This window comes from Perca fluviatilis, chromosome 11, assembly GCF_010015445.1.
Source record: "Perca fluviatilis chromosome 11, GENO_Pfluv_1.0, whole genome shotgun sequence".
Classification (NCBI taxonomy): Eukaryota; Metazoa; Chordata; class Actinopteri; order Perciformes; family Percidae; genus Perca; species Perca fluviatilis.
In genome coordinates, this window is record NC_053122.1 from 2280670 (window position 1) to 2299880 (window position 19211).

A 19211-nucleotide genomic window follows, 5' to 3' on the forward strand; every position below is an offset into this window, starting at 1 on the left:
TGGCCTGTCTATGTACCTGCTATGGGTTGCTACTCCCTCTTATGACGTCATCACCCAGTTACTGTAAAAAACATGCTACCTTTGAAGAAACCCCAATAAATGTTATTTTAACGCATTTTAAGACAGAAATGTTTAAATATATACATATTGAGCACTTTATTTACATATTAATTGGTTGTGGTGGTTAACCTGCACTTCACACTTTAAGACCCACTATTATTCATTGGCTTTCAATTCAAGTTGAGCTTTGATATTTTGACCTTACTGACTTTATTCTTTTTCTACTGTGAGTTATTTTGCATTGTACATTGGCTTTGTTTGTTTATTATCTCGTTGCTTTTTGATCTTGTTAAGCACTTTGGTCAACTAAGGTTGTTTTTAAACGTGCTATATAAATAAATTGAACTAAACTGAAGCCTTTTTTCTACACTGTTGTAGTGAACGTTGTACCTCCACTAGAGGGTGACATTATCAAATAGGCGGGGCACTATTTCTGCACTGTGTTCAACCATTCAGTCAATAATAAGTGCTTCTGTGAAGAGAACAATTCTCAGACTGAATGGTGAACATCAGCTAGTTTCTCCTGTTGATTTAAACCTTGTTGTAGAGATGGAACATTGGCTGTGGATTATTTTTGCTGCTCTTTTCTTTGGTAAGATACACAGGAGAATATGGTTTTAGTATTTTCTAAAGATTTATATAAACTGCAGTTCAGAGCAGAAATCTCTGAACAGTTGAGCTGTTTCTGTCCAGAGTAACAATGTAGAGTTGACATTTTCCTCTGTCTTTTCCTCTCAGCCTCATGAACAATGTTAGTCTAATGACTTCATTTTCTCTACTTTTTCAGGACTAATAGCTGGAAACAAAATATCTCCTGTAGGAAATGAAGTCAATAAAAGAGAAGGAGAATCTGTTACACTCAGATGTGAATATGAGACTAATGAAGAATATATTGAACTCCACTGGTACAGACATCATTCTGACCTTCAGGCACCTCAGTTTATACTCTGGAAAGGAGCTAGTAGTGGTGAATATATCCCAGATAAGCGATATGAATCCAAAACATCAGAAATCTCAACTGAACTGACCATAAAGACACTAACCCTGGCAGACACAGGTCTCTACTACTGTGGTCTAGAAACACAGTGATACAAAGTGTAGAAGAGGTTGTACAAAAACCTGAACACAGATATCTGACTACTCTTCAAAGAGGAGGGAAGTGGTATTCAAACCACAGCTTCATATCAGATGGATTCTGATTATTCCAGTTTTATCAGAGTCCCTGTGGTTACAGCTGCTAATGTAACACTGTGGGAGGATTCACATGAGCAGCAAATCCACATCAATGACAAACCGACTGTATGGTGGTTCAAACATGTCCACAAATAAATGGACACTGACTTACCTACTAAATCCTCTTCATACCATGTGGGCCATTAGGCCTCAATGAACTCCTTCCATTGTTCAACATGTTGATCTGCATAAAAAATAGACACTGAAACATTAACTGATACAACTCTTAATTAATCGGTAGTTTATATTCAATGAAAACAGATCTTTAAAATTGACCTCAAACGGCTGCAGATGACCGAAATATACTAAACTACCACTTTACATTCAAGAAACATTCTGAAAAATTCATAAAACTTAAGATGCTGAAATATTAAGTCTCAGTTTACTTTCAAACTTTCTAGAAATAAATACTAAAAGGCATGTACAGGTTCACTACAATTACCACCTTTTATACGTTAGAGGACAAAGTGAATCTGCACCAGGTGTAAAACAGGAACCATGTCAGTTGAAAACTACAAAGACCACTTCATACAAGAAATGTTACACTAAGAAACGAAAGAGGCTCAAAATGTGTTAGGTGTAAAGTAGTCAGTAGGGGGAATAAACCAGGGCTGTGATCCACCACCTTAGTGTTGATGAAGACTAAACAGAGAGATCACAGCCTTCTTTATACTTGCTGTAGCTCAGAGTTACTCCACACTGCAGATATGAAGCCTCTGTTCATCTCAGTGTTGCTGGCTGCTATGAGCCTTGGTATGAACACAACTCTGTTTCTTTGATATCAATCCAACATTGATATGATTCTTTAATAGCACACTGATTCTGTTTGTTGCTGTTTTACAGAATGCAGAGCCCAAAAAGACAACGTGCTGCAACCAGAAGGAGATGTGACTGCTACTGAAGGAGAGACAGTAACACTTGGCTGTCTATATGACAGCAGTTCAAATAATGATTATTTCTTCTGGTAATAACAGGGTGGAAACAACAGACCCAAATTCATTATGAGCCGTGTTCAAAGGGATGAAAGGAACACACCAGAGGAATTCAGGGAGAGATTTTCATCTACACTGAATTCCAGGTTAAAATCTGTTCAGTTCAGCTGTGCTGTGTACTATTGTTCTCTGCAGCCCACAATGAGCAGGATTTTATTTATTTTTTTATCCGAGGTGTAGTCGGAAGAGATGTGTTTTTAGCCTTCGGCGGAAGATATGTAGGCTTTTGGCCATCCTGATGTCGATGGGGAGCTCGTTCCACCATTTGGGAGCCAGGACAGTGAACAGTCGGGATTTCGTTGAGTGATTAGTTCTCCCTCACTGTGAGGGGGCAGCAAGCAGTTTGGCTGATGCAGAGCGAAGTGAGCGGGTTGCGGTATAGGGTTTGACCATGTCCTGGATGTAAGCTGGGGCTGATCTGTTCATGGCCCTGTATGTAAGTACTAGTGTACTAGCCGTTAGACAGCAATTGGTAACCAGTGAAGAGAGCGGAGGAGCGGTGTAGTGCGAGAGAACTTTGGGAGGTTGAAGACAAGTCGAGCTGCTGCGTTCTGAATGAGCTGCAGGGGTCAGATGGCACATGCAGGCCGGTCAATCAGGAGGAAGCATGCAGGCAGCCCAATCAGGAGGGAGTTGCAGTAGTCTACACGTGAGATGACTAGAGCCTGAACCAGAACCTGAGTTGCCTTCTGCGTTTGAAGGGGACGTATCCTTCTGATGTTATGCAGCATGTATCTACACGATCGGGTGGTTGCAGCAATGTTAGCAGTGAAGGAGAGTCGGTCATCAAGTGTCACACCCAGGTTTTTAGCAGTCTGGGTGGGGACTACCACAGAGTTGTTAAATGTTATAGTCAGGTCTTGGGTAGGAGAGCCTTTCCCTGGAAGGAAAAGGAGCTCAGTCTTGTCAAGGCTGAGTTTCAGATGGTGTGCGGACATCCAAGAAGAGAAGTCAGTCAGACAGGCCGAGATATCTGCTGCTACTTGAGTTTCAGACTCAGGAAAGGAGAGAATTATTTGGGTGTCATCTGCTTAGCTGTGATAAGAAAAGCCGTGTGACTGAATGACAGACCCGAGAGAGTTGGTGTACAGAGAGAAGAGGAGGGGACCCAGGACTGATCCCTGAGGAACCCCAGTTTTGAGTGGGCAAGGATCTGAGATAGATCCTCTCCAAGTTACCTGGTAGGTTCGGTCTGCCAGGTAAGATGTCAGCAATGAGAGCGCAGAGCCTGAAACACCCAGATTCTCGAGTGTCAAAATGAGGATCTGGTGGTTCACTGTGTCAAAGACAGCAGAAAGGTCCAGAAAGATGATGATGGAAGAGAGAGAGAGGTTGTTCTAGCGATGTGATGCTGCTCAGTGACAGTTTCTGTTGAGTGACCAGCCTTGAAGCCAGACTGGTGGGGATCAAGAAGGTTGTTCTGGTGGAGATAGGTAGAGAGTTGATTACAAATGTTGGTTTTTTGAGTAGTGGGGTCACTCTTGCCTCTTTGAGAGCGTCGGGGAAACAGCCAGTTGACAAGGAGATTTTAATGAGATGGGTGAGGAAAGGAAGGAGGTCAAGAGCAATGGACTGGAAAAGGTGAGAAGGGATTGGATCCAGGGGGCAGGTGGTGGGGTGGGCGGAGGTAATCAAAGTAAGAATTTGATTTGGAGATAGAGGGGTGAAATAGGAAAGAGTACTGGATGTGATGGATGGTAAGGTGATTTCAGAAGGTGTGGTGGAGAATGAAGAGTGTATGTCATCTATCTTTTTTACAAAATAGTTGACAAAGTGGGTTGGTAGGAGGGAGGAGGTGGACTGGGGGAATCTAGCAGGATAGAGAAGATGGAAAAAAGTTTTTTGGGATTTGAGAAAGAGGGATGGATGTGTTGGTTGGTGTAATCCAGGTCTCAGTGAGAGCAAGGAAGTCAAGGGATTTCAGGCTGGCAAAGCCAGAGATGAACTCAGTCTTGCGAGTGGCAGACAGTTCCACAGTCCACCTGCAACAAGGTGTTGAGTGTGTATGGAATGGGTGGGATAGGTAAGAGAGTTGGGGTTGCGAGCTAATGCGTGGTTTGTAGTATCTCAGAGAGGAAACACGGACAGGAATGGAGAAGCAGCACATTTCCGGATAAAGACACCGAGCAGTGTAAGTGAGATATGAAATATCAAGCCCACTTAACTTCCCACTTAGCCTCCCACGAAGACTCCTGCGTAGACTCCTTTGTCTTTGTCCTCCGAGTCTTCATCCAATGAAGCTGCCACTTCACGCAAATGCCAATATTAAATACAAGGAGGAGATTGGTGTTGGCTACAGGTGGGGAGGCCACACCCTGGCAAATCAGTCAAAAGCACCTGAGAGTCGTTATATTACTGCCAGCAGTGCTGAAGTGTTTTCATCAGAGGGCCCTAGTGTTACTCTGTCCAGTACCTATTCACTTAAAGCTGATAATCTTGTGTGGTATCGACAGGATCCTGGATCAGCTCCTCATTTCCTCCTCCTGATCACTGATACAAAACCGATCTGCATATCCTCTCTACTGAAGTGACAGTCTGCTGTGTACTACTGTGCTCTGCAGCCCAGAGTGACAGGAAACACTAGACTGGGTAAACCCAATCTGCCGGTGATTTGATTTCACCCTGCAGCTCAGGTTGGAAATTACATACATTTTTCTATCCTGCTTCTCTTACGAATCTGCGGGGACCAATCACAAACTGGCTCATCCACCTGGCGCTATTGCTGGGTTTAACATGATGACGATAGAGAAGCGACCAAGCAGCTTTTAGTTTACATTCAACATGGCGGCCACCGAAGTGCAGACACCTGTTGATGCCGCAGTCGTTGGTCTGATTGGTTGAAGGACTGTCCAATTGCATACTGAGTCATTTGAACTACGCCCTTTGATCACGTCTCTTGTGCAGTAGAAAATACCATGCAGACTCCCCAGACTAATGCTCAATCTTAAATTATTGAGCTTGGTCTGCTTATAGCCAGACTAAGGAAACACTAAACATATACAAAAACGTTTGGAGCAAAGACAACAAAACACTCCACTACGTCCACCAGAGGAAGTCACACTGTTCATGACACAATGGAAATATGTTGAGGACCACAATGAAAATAAGTCCTGGACTTCAATGTGTTTTTATCCTCGATTGTATTTGATGTCTTTTTTTTCATGTGTAAGGCATTCTTGATACAATTAAAAATATATAAATAATACATAAATCAAATCAAAAATCAAATCAAAAGACAATCACAAATTGTTGAGTGTTCCTCAAAAGATGATAAAGTGGAAGGACCAATGATGTGAAGGCCCAGATCCATCAGGGTATCAATGCTCTTCCTCTCTCTCCTCCCCTCTCACTGCAGACATGAAACACTGGCTGACTAACATCCTGATTCTGACTCTCTGGCTAGGTAACTATTTAAAATACTGATTGTTCTCCTTTAATCAATCAATCATATTTATTGATTAATCTCTTCATCTGCATGTTCTCTTCTTCCCCAGAGTGTAAAGGAGAAGACAGAGTGACCCAGCCAACAGGAGATGTCATTGCTACTGAAGGAGAGACAGTTACTCTTGGCTGTACATTCGAAATCAGTGTTAACTCAAATGCATATTTGTTCTGGTACAAACAAGAAGACAATGACTTCCCAATGTTTATTTTGCGACGTGACACCTTTGGAACAGAAGATAATGCTCCAGAGTTCCATAAAGACCGATTTGATGCTACAATCAACAAGACATCAGTTCCTCTGAAGATCCAGAAGCTTCAGCTGTCTGACTCTGCTGTGTACTACTGTGCTCTGAGGCCCACAGTGACAGGAAACACCAAAACTCTGTACAAAAACCTTTGGAGCAAAGACAACACAATACTCCAAAACTTCCAATAGAGGGAGTCACACACTGATAAACTTGAATGGTTTTCATGATGTAGTCTAGAATCACATTACAGAGATCCTCAGGGAGGAGCTGAGCTGTTACTCAACTATAGAAGAGAGAGGAACTTCTATATTCAACAGAGATCAATACACAAACCATCAACATTACCTTTATTCAACATGCTGTCACTGCAGCATTTTGTGTTTTATCTGATGTTTCTCGTTATTCTAACAGGTTTGTTAGATTCTGCATTGCGGAAAATTTTAATTTCAATATTTAAATAATCTGTTGAATCAATGAGATTTGTAAAATGCTATGAGAAATTATCTTTTCCTTTAGGTGTCAGCTGTGAAGAACTCGCTCCAATCGAGACAGAGAAGAACAGTTTAGAAGGCAGCTCTGTTACTCTGTCCTACAGATACTCCAAACAAGCAACTGATACTGATAATTTCTTCTGGTATCGACAACATCCAGGAAAACCACCAGAGTTCCTCATCTCTCATTTAGGAAAAGGAGGAATATTGACAAGTCTATTCCCTGGACTGAAGATTGAAGTGGAGGACAAACAAATGAAAATGATCATCCCCTCAGCTAAGGTGTCTGACTCTGTTGTGTACTACTGTGCTCTGCGGCCCACAGTGACAGGAAACACCAAAACTCTGTACAAAAACCTTTGGAGCAAAGACAACACAATACTCCACAACATCCACCAGAGGGTGTCACACACTGTTAAACTTCAACGTGTAGTGTAACATAGGAGTGAAAATACAGAGCTACAAGGTGACGGAGAGACTCAGGGAGGAGCTGAGCTGTTACTGAACTATAGAAGAGAGAGGAACTTCTATATTCAACAGAGTTCAATACACAAACCATCAACATTACCTTTATTCAACATGCTGTCACTGCAGCATTGTGTGTTTTCTCTGCTGTTCCTTTCCGTCCTCACAAGTATGTTAAATTCTGCAAAAGGTTCACTGCACTTTTTACTGAATGTGTTGAATAAATGAATTTTAGAAAATGGTATAACATAGTTATCTCTTCCTTTAGGTGTCAGCTGTGAAGAACTCACTCCATTAGAGAAAGAAGAGAACAGTTTAGAAGGCAGCTCTGTTACTCTGTCCTACAGATACTCCAAACAAGCAACTGGTGGTGATCAATTCTTCTGGTATCGACAACATCCAGGAAAACCACCAGAGTTCCTCATTATTCACTTGGGAACGCAAAATCTAACAAAGTCTGGACTGTCTGTTTCAGTGAGTGAGGATAAAACCAAAATTATTCTGCAGATCTCCTCTGCTGCAGTGACAGACTCTGCTCTGTACTACTGTGCTGTGAGGCCCACAGTGACAGCAAACCCACAGTCTCTGTACAAAAACCTGACAGCTCCTCACTGAACATATACACACTTCAGCTCTTCCTGTTATTGAACAACAGTGCCATCAAGTGGACACTGAATACATAATTCACTGAATATATGCAGTATTTCTTTTGTGCTTACAACTTCATGAAAAAGATGGAATCCAGAGTCTCGGGTCAGATCACCCCACCGTTTATACCTTGATCTTGAGTATTCTAAAACCAGTTAATTTGAAGACCGCAATGACCGGTTGTGCCCATGCAGGGTCAAAGTCTTGGACAAATACTCTGGGGCCAGGCCACTTAAGGAATTGAAAACAAACTAAATATTTTAATCTTTTCTGAAATGCACAGGGAGCCAATGTAGGTTGTAGAGAATGGGAGTGATGTGTGCAAGTGTAGATGTATTTGTCAAAAAGCGAGCAGCAGCATTTTGCACGAGTTGAACTCATGAGATGGAGGTTTGATTCAGACCAACATGAAGAGCATTACAGTAATCCAACCTTGAACTAATAAGAGCATTTTCTAGATCATGCCTGTTAATTAAGGAAGGGCTTAACTTTAGCCAGGAGACAAAGCTGGAAAAAGCACCCCACATGTTTGACAGCTGGCTTAGTGTATGAAGCCAGAGCTCCCAAACACAAAGCTGGACTGTTTGGGATGCATGAAGTAGTGAAAATAATACACTCAGTTTTATATTCATTCAAATTAAGAAGGTTTTGTGAAAGCCACAAGGTAAATACATTTGCAAATCATCTGCATAACAATGAAATGACAGATTGTGCTTGCCTATAATATATATAATAGCCCCTAAAGGCAACATATATAAGGAAAACAGGATGGGGCCAAGTATTGAACCCCTATCCACAGCAGAAGAGAGAGGAGCTGTTGACGAGGAGAGGTCACCAGTAATGACAGAGAAGCTCCTATTTACCATATAGGAGCTAAACCATTTAAGTGCCGAGCCTTGATCAAGGCGAGAGAGGAGGACTGCATGGTCCACTGTATCAAAAGCCGCTGTGAGGTCCAAGAGCACTAAAACAGCAGGATTCCTGGCATCTACACACAAGACAATATCATTGTGTACTCTGAACAGTGCAGACTCAGTGCTGTGAAGTGAACTGAAACCAGATTCAAACTTTTCAAACACAGAGCTTCTTAAGTAGTGGCCTGACCACAGCATGTTTAAAGGCAGCTGGGACAGAACCTAAATTAAGACAAGAATTTAAAAAAGTAAGTAGACTCGACCCAGCGGTGCTATTAAAAACCTCCTTTACCATCCTGGTGAGAACCATGTCTAAGGAACAGAAGGTAGGTTTCATGTGTTGCACTACCTCAGTAAGCACCGTCACAGAAACTGGCTTAAATTCCTCAAACACAGCAGAGCACACAGGAGCAGCAGGTACAAACAATTTAGACATAAAACATTATGAAAGTACAAGAGTGCAGAGTCAGAGTTAATAAGTTCAGTAGCACTTGTTTAAACAGGCATTCATGGTTTGGGTAAATTTAATTTATTATAACTCTATTGTCTACATTTGGTGAAGATTGCCTTATTACTTGTTTAGGACTCAAAACACAAAGTTAAGGAAATGGACCTGGACTTAGGACTTCACTCGTCACATCCTTGTCTTGACTTGGGACTTCAGTGAAAAGACATAACACTTAGTTGTGACTTGCAAAACAGTGACTTGGTCCCACCGCTGTCCTCAACAGATGATAAAGAGGAATGACCAATGATGAGAAGGCCCAGATCCATCAGAGTATCAATGCTCTTCCTCTCTCTCCTCCCCTCTCACTGCAGACATGAAACACTGGCTGACTAACATCCTGATTCTGACTCTCTGGCTAGGTAACTATTTAAAATACTGAATGTTCTCCTTTAATCAATCATCTTTATTAATTCATCTCTTCCTCTGCATGTTCTCTTCTTCCATAGAGTGTAAAGGAGAAGACAGAGTGACCCAGCCAACAGGAGATGTCATTGCTACTGAAGGAGTGACAGTTTCTATTAACTGTACATTTGAGACTGACCGAACTCCCACTATGTACTGGTACAAACAAGAAGGAAATGATTACCCAAAGATGCTGCTGCAACGTTTCTCTGTTAAAACTGAAAACTCTAAAGTGCAAGAGAGAGTTGATGCTACAATAAAGGATAAGTCCTTTCCACTGAATATCCAGAAGCTTCAGCTGTCTGACTCTGCTGTGTACTACTGTGCTCTGCAGCCCACAGTGACAGGAAACACCAAAACTCTGTACAAAAACCTCTGGAACCATGACAACACAATACTCCACAACATCCACCAGAGGGAGTCACACACTGTTAAACTTCAGTATGATATAGTCTAGAATCACTTTACCTTAGTAGTGTAACTGAGAGAAGTGAAAATCCAGAGCTACGAGGAGACAGAGAGACTTCTATATTCAACAGAGATCAATACACAAACCATCAAAATTACCTTTATTCAACATGCTGTCACTGCAGCATTGTGTGATTTCTCTTCTGTTTCTTTCCATCCTCACAGGTATGTTAGGTTATTCAGCATGAACAAGTTCATGCAGAAGTATAATCCTAATAACATCTGAATGTAAATCATTCATTATGTCTTTTACAACATGAAATAACAGAGTTATCTCTTCCTTTAGGTATCAGCTGTAAAGAACTCACTCCAGTCGAGAAAGAAGAGAACAGTTTAGAAGGCAGCTCTGTTACTCTGTCCTACAGATACTCAAAACAAGCTGATAACAATGATTATTTCTTCTGGTATCGACAATATCCAGGAAAACCACCAGAGTTCATTATATTCATCTCAGGGATGAACTTTACAAAACAAGCAGTATCTCTGACAAGATTCTCTACTAAACTGTCTGAAGAAAAGCATTGTGTGGATCTTCAGATCTCCTCTGCTGCAGTGAGAGACTCTGCTCTGTACTACTGTGCTGTGAGGCCCACAGTGACAGCAAACCCACAGTCTCTGTACAAAAACACAAGCTGACACACTGACAAGCTGCTGGAAGACTTTTTTCTACACTGTTGTAGTGAACTTTGTACCTCCACTAGAGGGCGACATTATCAAGTAGGAGGTGCGCTACTTCTGCACTGTGTTCAACCATTCAGTCAATAATAAGTGCTGCTGTGAAGAGAACAATTCTCAGACTGAATGTTGAACATCAGCTAGCTTCTCCTGTTGATTTAAACCTTGTTGTAGAGATGGAACATTGGCTGTTGATTGTTCTTGCTGCTCTTTTCTTTGGTAAGATACAAAGAACAACATGGTGTTATTATTTTCTAAAGATTTATATAAACTGCAGTTCAGAGCAGAAATCTCTGAACATTTGAGTTGTTTCTGTCCAGAGTAACATTGTATGTTGACATTTTCCACTGTCTTCTCCTCTCAGCCTCATGAACAATGTTAGTCTAATGACTTAATTTTCTCTACTTTTCCAGGATTAATATCTGGAGACAAAATCTCTCCTGTAGGAGATGAAGTCAGTGAAAGAGAAGGAGAATCTGTCACACTCAGATGCAAATATGAGACAACCTATAGTCCTACACTTTACTGGTACAGACATCATTCTGACCTTCAGGCACCTCAGTTTATACTCTGGAAAGGAGCTAGTAGTGGTGAATATATCCCAGATTCGCGCTATGAATCCAAAATACCAGGGAAAACAACTGAACTGACCATAAAGAGACTAATCCTGGCAGACACAGGTCTCTACTACTGTGCTCTAGAAACACAGTGATACAAAGTGTAGAAGAGGCTGTACAAAAACCTGAACACAGATATCTGACTACTCTTCAAAGAGGAGGGAAGTGGTATTCAAACCACAGCTTCATATCAGATGGATTCTGATTATTCCAGTTTTATCAGAGTCCCTGTGGTTACAGCTGCTAATGTAACACTGTGGGAGGATTCACATGAGCAGCAAATCCACATCAATGACAAACCAACTGTATGATGGTTCAAACACAAGACACCATGATGGACACTAACTTACCTACTAAATCCTCTTCATATCCTGTGGGCCATTAGGCCACAATGATCTCCTTCCATTGTTCAACATGTTGATCTGCATCCCAAATAGACACTGAAACACAAAATAATTAAACTCTGAAATCACTGGTAGTTTATATTCCATGACATCATAATTCACAGAAGAACTCATATGCTGTCCTCACTAAAGGTTGTTGCAGGCAACGTATACTTCAGCTATACAGCTAGCTTAACATTATATTATCCAAAATTATATTCTCCAAGGAACAGGCAGGTTGTTGTGTTTGGCAGGATTTAATTAAAGGTCCAATATGTAATATATGTATTGTAATGAGTCAAAAAATTAAACCAATGCCTCATCAGATATTAAGGAAACATGTTAAGCTAAAATACTATACTATGTCAGTATTTTTTCTTTTGTAAATTTACATTCCATGACAGAATTTCTGATTATGTTTTGGCCTGTGTGTTGTTATCAACGGCCCAGTTTGACAGCCAGGCCGGGTTGCCAGATATACCTGTAAAAACGTAAACCCAGCACACTACAGCTGTAATGTTAGTACAGCCATGAAAGCAGCAAACAAACGAACAAGATCAACGGAGATAGATTCTAAAAAAAAAAACGGGCATGTTTCTAACAGTTGCGTGACCAGAAACGTAACAACCCCCTGGTAAATATTGGAGATGTATTTGAAAGATGGAGACAGCTTAGAGCCCAAAAGGACGCAGAGTTGGCTTATTTCCAACTCTGCCCGAAAACCAGGGCTGGATTTTGCAACTCTACAAAATCCAGCCCGAGTTTCCCACCTCTGATTCCCACAGGACGTTACTTGAATGGTGACGTTTTCACTCGGAAAAACGTTTTTTGGATGTCCATGAACGCATCACTTCACTTCCTCCTCCTATTCTTTAACTGTTACCTCACTTCCTCATTAGTGCAGCTACTTACAATCACTAGTAGGGGTTGGAAAAGAACATACAAAAGAAACCACTACACTAATTCCATTACACTCCCTGCCTGGCATATTAGGAAAGATGCCACTATATACATATTAACCCAAGTTCTTTTTAAATCAGAGTCTGTCCATTGGAATAGCACTTACTTCACTCAGCAGGCTGTGGACTGTATGACCCGTGGTCACCATGATGTCACCTGACTCAACTGTAGCTCTGTTACTGACCCCCATGGTGAATTGGCTGGTGAGTATTCTTTTCCTCCTGGGAGCAAAGCAAGACCACCTCAGAAATGGGTCTAGAGAATATCTTGACTGTCTGATTTCGTGTCACTTTAACTTCCACCTTTCTTACGAGTACATCTTTACTAGGAATAGCCTTTATAATAATTCCCATTGGCCACTGATTTCTTTTGGTCTGACTGTCCATCAGAATTACATCTTCTTCTTTGAGATAGGGTTTCTGTGATTGCCACTTCTGCCGACACTGTAGTGTGCTCAAATATTCTCGTCGCCACCTAGCCCAGAATGTCTCTGCCAAGGCTTGAACTCTCTTCCACTGGTTCTTAAGCAGATCTCCTTTTGAGAAGTTACTGGCTGGTTAGAGAGATACCCCTGTTTTCTGCGTCAGCAGCATGGAAGGGGTTAGAATGAGGGGAGCCTCTGAGTCAGTGGATACAGGGATCAACAGCCGGGCATTCACAATGGCACAGACTTCTGCCTAGGACTTCATGAGTGAGTTTTAAAGGTCCAACTTGTAGGCACATGGAATCTAGAATCCGTCAAGCGACTCCAATCATGCGCTACCAAGTGCCACCCATATGGGAGGAGTGAGGAGGGTTGAAAACCCAGGTGCACCTTTGTTGAAGGAGGTAGCTTTTTACGCTTGAATCACAGGGACCTTGTGCCTTTGTTTTAAGCTCCTTACTTGCTCCAAATAAATTGGTCCCACAATCTGATCAAAGCTGTTTAACATGGCCTCTGATGGAGAAAAACCTCCTGAGTGCATTTATTAAGCTCGAGGAAGTCATAGTTTCGATAACCTCAATGTGATTTGCACGCATAGACATACATGTGAACATAACTGCCCACCTGTTGTCTCTGGCGTGGCCACTCCTGGTACGACATGTGATGACTTCCCATGGCCCAAAAATGTCAAGTCCGACATACGAGAATGGGGGGGTCGACCTGCAGGCGTTCTATAGGTAGATCAGACATTTGTTGTTGCTCCATTATCCCTTGCAACCTTTTGCATGTGACACACCTATGAAAGCAGCTGCTGACGAGACGTTTTCTTCCTACCATCCACAAGCCACTTGCGCCTATTGCACCTTCTGTGAAGTGTCTGCCCTGATGTTTTACACATTCATATATGTGGGATAATGATAGGATGAGCTTCACACCTTTCAAGTTGCGCCTGGTCAATACGTCCACCTATTCTTAGCAAGCCTTCACTGTCGATGACTGCCCGAAGTTTATGGAGAAGGCTGGTTTAGAGAAAGTCGCAGTTTGACATAATGCATTTCAGCTCTTCTGAATAGTTTTACTGTTGCACACATTTTATGCTCTGCTTTAGTGATGTCAGCAACTGCCAATCCATTCTTGCACATGTGCCAGCCCACACAGCTGCTATTAGCTGATGGGAGTGAGAAGCATTGAGCAATGTGACAGAGGTGGGCCACAGCTTTGGTGAGTGAGCTCCACTTGGAAAAATGCTCAAATCTCTTTGAGCCCAGCTTGCCTTCAGTAACTCGGGTGGTGAGGCATGTTACCTTGGAACAAATCTCAACATCTGAATCTGGATCTACAAGGTCATACGTCATCTCATTTTCAGTGTTGACCTCTGAACTGACTGGCTTGGTCAAGAAAGCTGGTCCAGTCAGCCATGTAGTGCCTGCAAGATCTGCAGCTGTAACAGACCCGGACCCATGATCTGCTGGGTTCAGCTCCGATGGAACATAACTCCACTGCTCTGGCTGTGTTGACTGTCGGATACGTTAATACACAAAATCTTCTTTTCTCATTGTGCATGTATCCTAACACAACCTTGCTGTCAGTGTAGAATTTGATTGCATTCACTTTCAGATCAACCTCTCTGATGACAAGCTCTGCAATCTCAACAGCCAGTACAGCTGCACATAACTTTAAACTGGGTATCATCAGCTCAGGCTGAGGAGCAAGCTTGGATTTAGCAAATACAAAGCCTACTTCACTGTGACCATGCTCATCTGTAATCTTCAGGTAAGCCACTGCCGATATTGCTTTGACAGAGTTGCATATGTGCGTGGGATATGTTCATGCCATCTTCTCCAATCTTCAAATTTGGCCTCAGGAAGACGTGTCCCATTCTGTATCTTGGGTCGAAAGCTCTGTGAGGAGCAGTCTGCCTTTGATAGTAACTGGAGCTAAGAATCCCAGTGGATCAAACAAACTGTTCACTGTTGACAAGATGCCTCACCTTGTGAATGGCTTTTGACTCTCAGGTATGTGGAAATTAATAGGTGTCTGACATAATGTTCTAGCTAACCCCAAGGCTGCGTTGGACAGGTAGGTCGTCCACAGAGAGGTTGAGGTCTTTCACATCATTTGCTCTTTCCTCTGCTGGAAATGCATTCATCACTTCTTTTCGGTTTGAGGCTAACTTGTGTAGCACAATGTTAGACTCAGCCAGCATTTGCTGTGTTTGACACAGAACATCAATGACCTCACCTTCTGTTGCAAATGATCAAAGGCTGTCATCAACGTAGAAATCCACTCAACAAACTGCATCGCATCACTGCCATATTAATCTTCTTGGTGTTTCGCTGCCCTCCTCAGGCCAAAGATTGCTACTGCGTGTGATGGGCTGTTTCCAAAGACATGAACTCGCATACGATACTCCACCACTTCTTTGCTGATGTCATTTTCTCTGTACCACAAGAAACGCAGGAAGTCTCTGCAGTCTTAGTTCACTACAAAACAGTAGAACATTTGGCGAATATCTGCTGTCACTGCCACATGTTCCCTTCTGAATCTGAGAAGCACTCCAATGAGGCTGTTAAGGTCTGGCCCAGAAAGTAACACCTCATTCAGTGAGATTCGATCATACTGTGCTCTGGAATCAAACACCACACGGATCTGCCCTGGTTTTTGTGGGTAGTAAACTCCAAAGGTAGGGAGATACCAACGTTCCATTTCTTTCACCTGTATCCGATTCTCACATGGAGTTAGGTAAGTTGGTCTTCCATTTCCATGGATACAGGTCTTCATGGCACTCACTGTGTTTGTCTTGTGAGCTCCTCCTATGCATACATTACATATGATAACCCACCCAAGGTCAAGCTTTTGCGCATATGGTGCGTAGTGAGGGCCATTGTGCTGTTTACGAACCTTATGGACCCTAGCAGTGTGTCTTCCCAATAGCAGCAGGATGTCAGCAACTGGATCAAGGGGTGGGATTTCATTTGCGATCTGCTTTAGGTGGTGATATGCAGCATCTGGCATCAGTATCTCTGCTCTGTTATTGGGGATCTCATTACACTCAGTGAGTGTAGGTAGTTGGATGTTTATTTTTCCATCTACAGAATCTACAGTGAAATCATCAGCTTTTCTCCCAGCTGTTTCCACTGTACCTGCACAGGTTTTGAGTGTGTAGGTTACTGCTGCTCCTTTAATGTTGAACATGTCGAAAAACTCTGATCTAGCCAATGAAACATTGCTCTGGTCATCCAAAATGGCATACATTTTTCTCTGTAGATTGTGATGACCGTTGGGGTACATATTTACGAGGCAGATCTTTGAGTAGGATTTGCCTTTGAATCCCTCACCACATACCTCAGTACACCTGGAAGTGACATCTGGCTGCCCTGTGTCCTCTCTCTTCCTGTCGCTCTCTGATGAAGAGGAAGAACCTGGCTGTGACTGAGGAGCAGGACCAGGGTGAAGAGCAGAAAGGTGTCAATTGCTGTCACACTCAGTACATTTGATGGGTGTTTCACAGGATTTTGCCTGGTGATTAGTAGAAGCACAGCAGCGAAAGCATATATAGTTCTCTATCAAGAATTTCTTTCTGTCATCGAGGCTCATTTTCCTGAACCCTCTGCATTTCTTCAGTGAATGCGGTTTGTTATGCTTTGCGCATTGTCTGCCAGGATTTTCCATTTTAGATACTTTATCTGATGATGATATGCTTGTTTATTGTACAGAGACAGGTTTATTTTGACCTTGCTTCTCTTTCTTTTAAGAGGTTGTAGAGAGAGTGGGCAGGTCAAAGCTGGGGTCGTTTCTCTCTTCAGCTTCCCTGCAGATGAACCCTTTGAAGAAGCAGAAAGGATGAAAAGCGACACCATATTCTCTCTTGTATTTGGACCAGTAAGACATCCACCTGTCTTGGAGGTATAAGGGCAGCTTCTCAACAATGTGCTGGACTCCCCCTGCTGTTTCAAGGTAAGCTAGCCCTGGGAAGTACCATCCATCTTGGCAACATCTAATTCTATCAGTAGATCTGCCAGCTCCGTCTCTATTTTGAATCTTGGGAAAGTTCACTAATTTACTAAACAGAGCTCTCTCTATTGCTTCTGGAGATCCATACGTTTTATTCAGTCTCTCCCAAACCAATTTGAGACCAAGGGATGGTTGTCAGACATTTACAGACCTAGTTCTGAGTGCCTACTCACTTGACTCCTTACCCAGCAGTTTGATCAACAAATCCATCACTTCACATGCTGACACCCCAAGGCTTTCTTCTCTGCTGTGGTACTTCTGTGTGAATAAAATAGAATAGAATAGAATAGAATACACTTTATTGTCCCGAGTGGAAATTTGTCTTGGACATAGTGCTACAATCTGTTGCTTCACAACATAAACAACATGATACATAAAAATAGTCTAAAATCAACATAAAATAAAATACAACACAATAAAATCAACATGAAAAATGAGATCAACAAAGCGTCCTAAGACACAAAAGAAGGACACACATGACAACACAGACAACACAACATCCCAAGAATTAACTGTTAATATTAAAGTGCTAAGTGCGAAACATGCTGGTGTATTTATTGCACCCCTGCTCTGCTGGGCTAATATTTACTATTTTTTACTATTGGAGTTCAACAGCTGGACGGAAGTTGGAATAAATGATAACTTCAGTCTGTTTGTTTGACATCTCAGCACATCTCGGCACACAGAATCTTCATATTCAGTTCATATTCAGGGAAGAGAGGGTGTAGAGAGTCTGCAGTGATTCTTTCAGCTTGATTTCTGACTGCTTGCTCGTACAGGTTCTGTATGGGCTTGTACTCTTTCCTCCCTATTATCCTCATAGCTGTCTTTTGTGTGCTGATCAGCCTGCTTTTCAGCTGCACTGTTTAGTGCCAAACCATGCTGTGATTCCATATCTGATGATGCTCTCCAGAATCGCCCAGTAGAACATGAGCATGATCTGGCTGCTTACTCCATACAGTCTCAGTCACCTTAGAAAGTATAATCTCTGCTGCAGTCTATTGCACAGGTGGTCGATGTGTGTTTTCAAGCAGAGAAGATTGTCTATATGGACACCTATTTATTTATAAGACGTTACCTTGATGATTTTCCCTTTGCCAAATTTTTACCGCCAAAGATTTTACTAAACCGAAGCTTGCCCAACAACTCTACGATCTTTGAATTTGACCTCAAATGGCTGCAGAGGACCAAAAGATACTAAACTGTCCCTTTACATTCAAGAAACATTCTGAAAAAAGCATAAAAGTGACATTCACTTCACCAGCTGTAAAACAGGAACCATGTCAGCTGAAAACTACAAAGATCACTTTCAGTGTTGCTGGCTGCTATGAGCCTTGGTATGAACACAACTCTGTTTCTTTGATATCAATCCAACATTGATATGATTCTTTAACAGCACACTGATTCTGTTTGTTGCTGTTTTACAGAATGCAGAGCACAAAAAGACAATGTGCTGCAACCAGAAGGAGATGTGACTGCTACTGAAGGAGAGGCAGTAACACTTGGCTGTCAATATAACAGCAGTACAACTAATGATTATCTCTTCTGGTACAAACAGGATGGAAACAACAGCCCCAAATTCATTCTGAGCCGCTTTAAGGTTGGAACGGGGGAAACGGTGGACGAGGAGAAATTTTCATCCACACTGAATTCCAGCTTAAGATCAGTTCCTCTGAAGATCCAGAAGCTTCAGCTGTCTGACTCTGCTGTGTACTACTGTGCTCTGCAGCCCACAGTGACAGGAAACACCAAAACTCTGTACAAAAACATGAAACATGAAATAACAGTTACAGTATCTGTTCCTCTCCTTTTAATCCACCACCTGAGGGCCCTATCTTGCACCTGGCGACAATGTGACAATGTCCACCAGAGGGAGTCACACACTGATAAACTTCAATAATTTTCATGATTTAGTCTAGAATCACATCTTAAAAGTGTAACTGAGAGAAGTGAAAATACAGAGCTATGAGGAGATGGAGAACCTCAGGGAGGAGCTGAGCTGTTACTGAACTATAGAAGAGAGAGGAACTTCTATATTCAACAGAGATCAATACACAAACCATCAACATTACCTTTATTCAACATGCTGCCACTGCAGTATTGTGTGTTTTCTCTGCTGTTTGTAGTTATTGTAAAAGGTTTGTTAGATTCTACTTTAAGGAAAAGTTTGACTTCAATGTTTTCTGAATGTAGAACATTTCATGAGTCTTTTACAACATAAAACATTAAATAGCAGTTGTCTTTTCTTTTAGGTGTCAGCTGTGA

At 42.0% G+C, this 19211-nt stretch overlaps 1 gene segment (V, D, J or C); it reads left to right on the forward strand.

The window, feature by feature from the left end:
• The first annotated feature begins 1938 nt into the window (after positions 1 to 1938).
• Positions 1939 to 19211, forward strand: LOC120568515. The segment is given in 3 exon segments: positions 1939 to 2046; positions 18374 to 18674; positions 19199 to 19211. Coding segments are annotated over 3 exon segments (360 nt in total).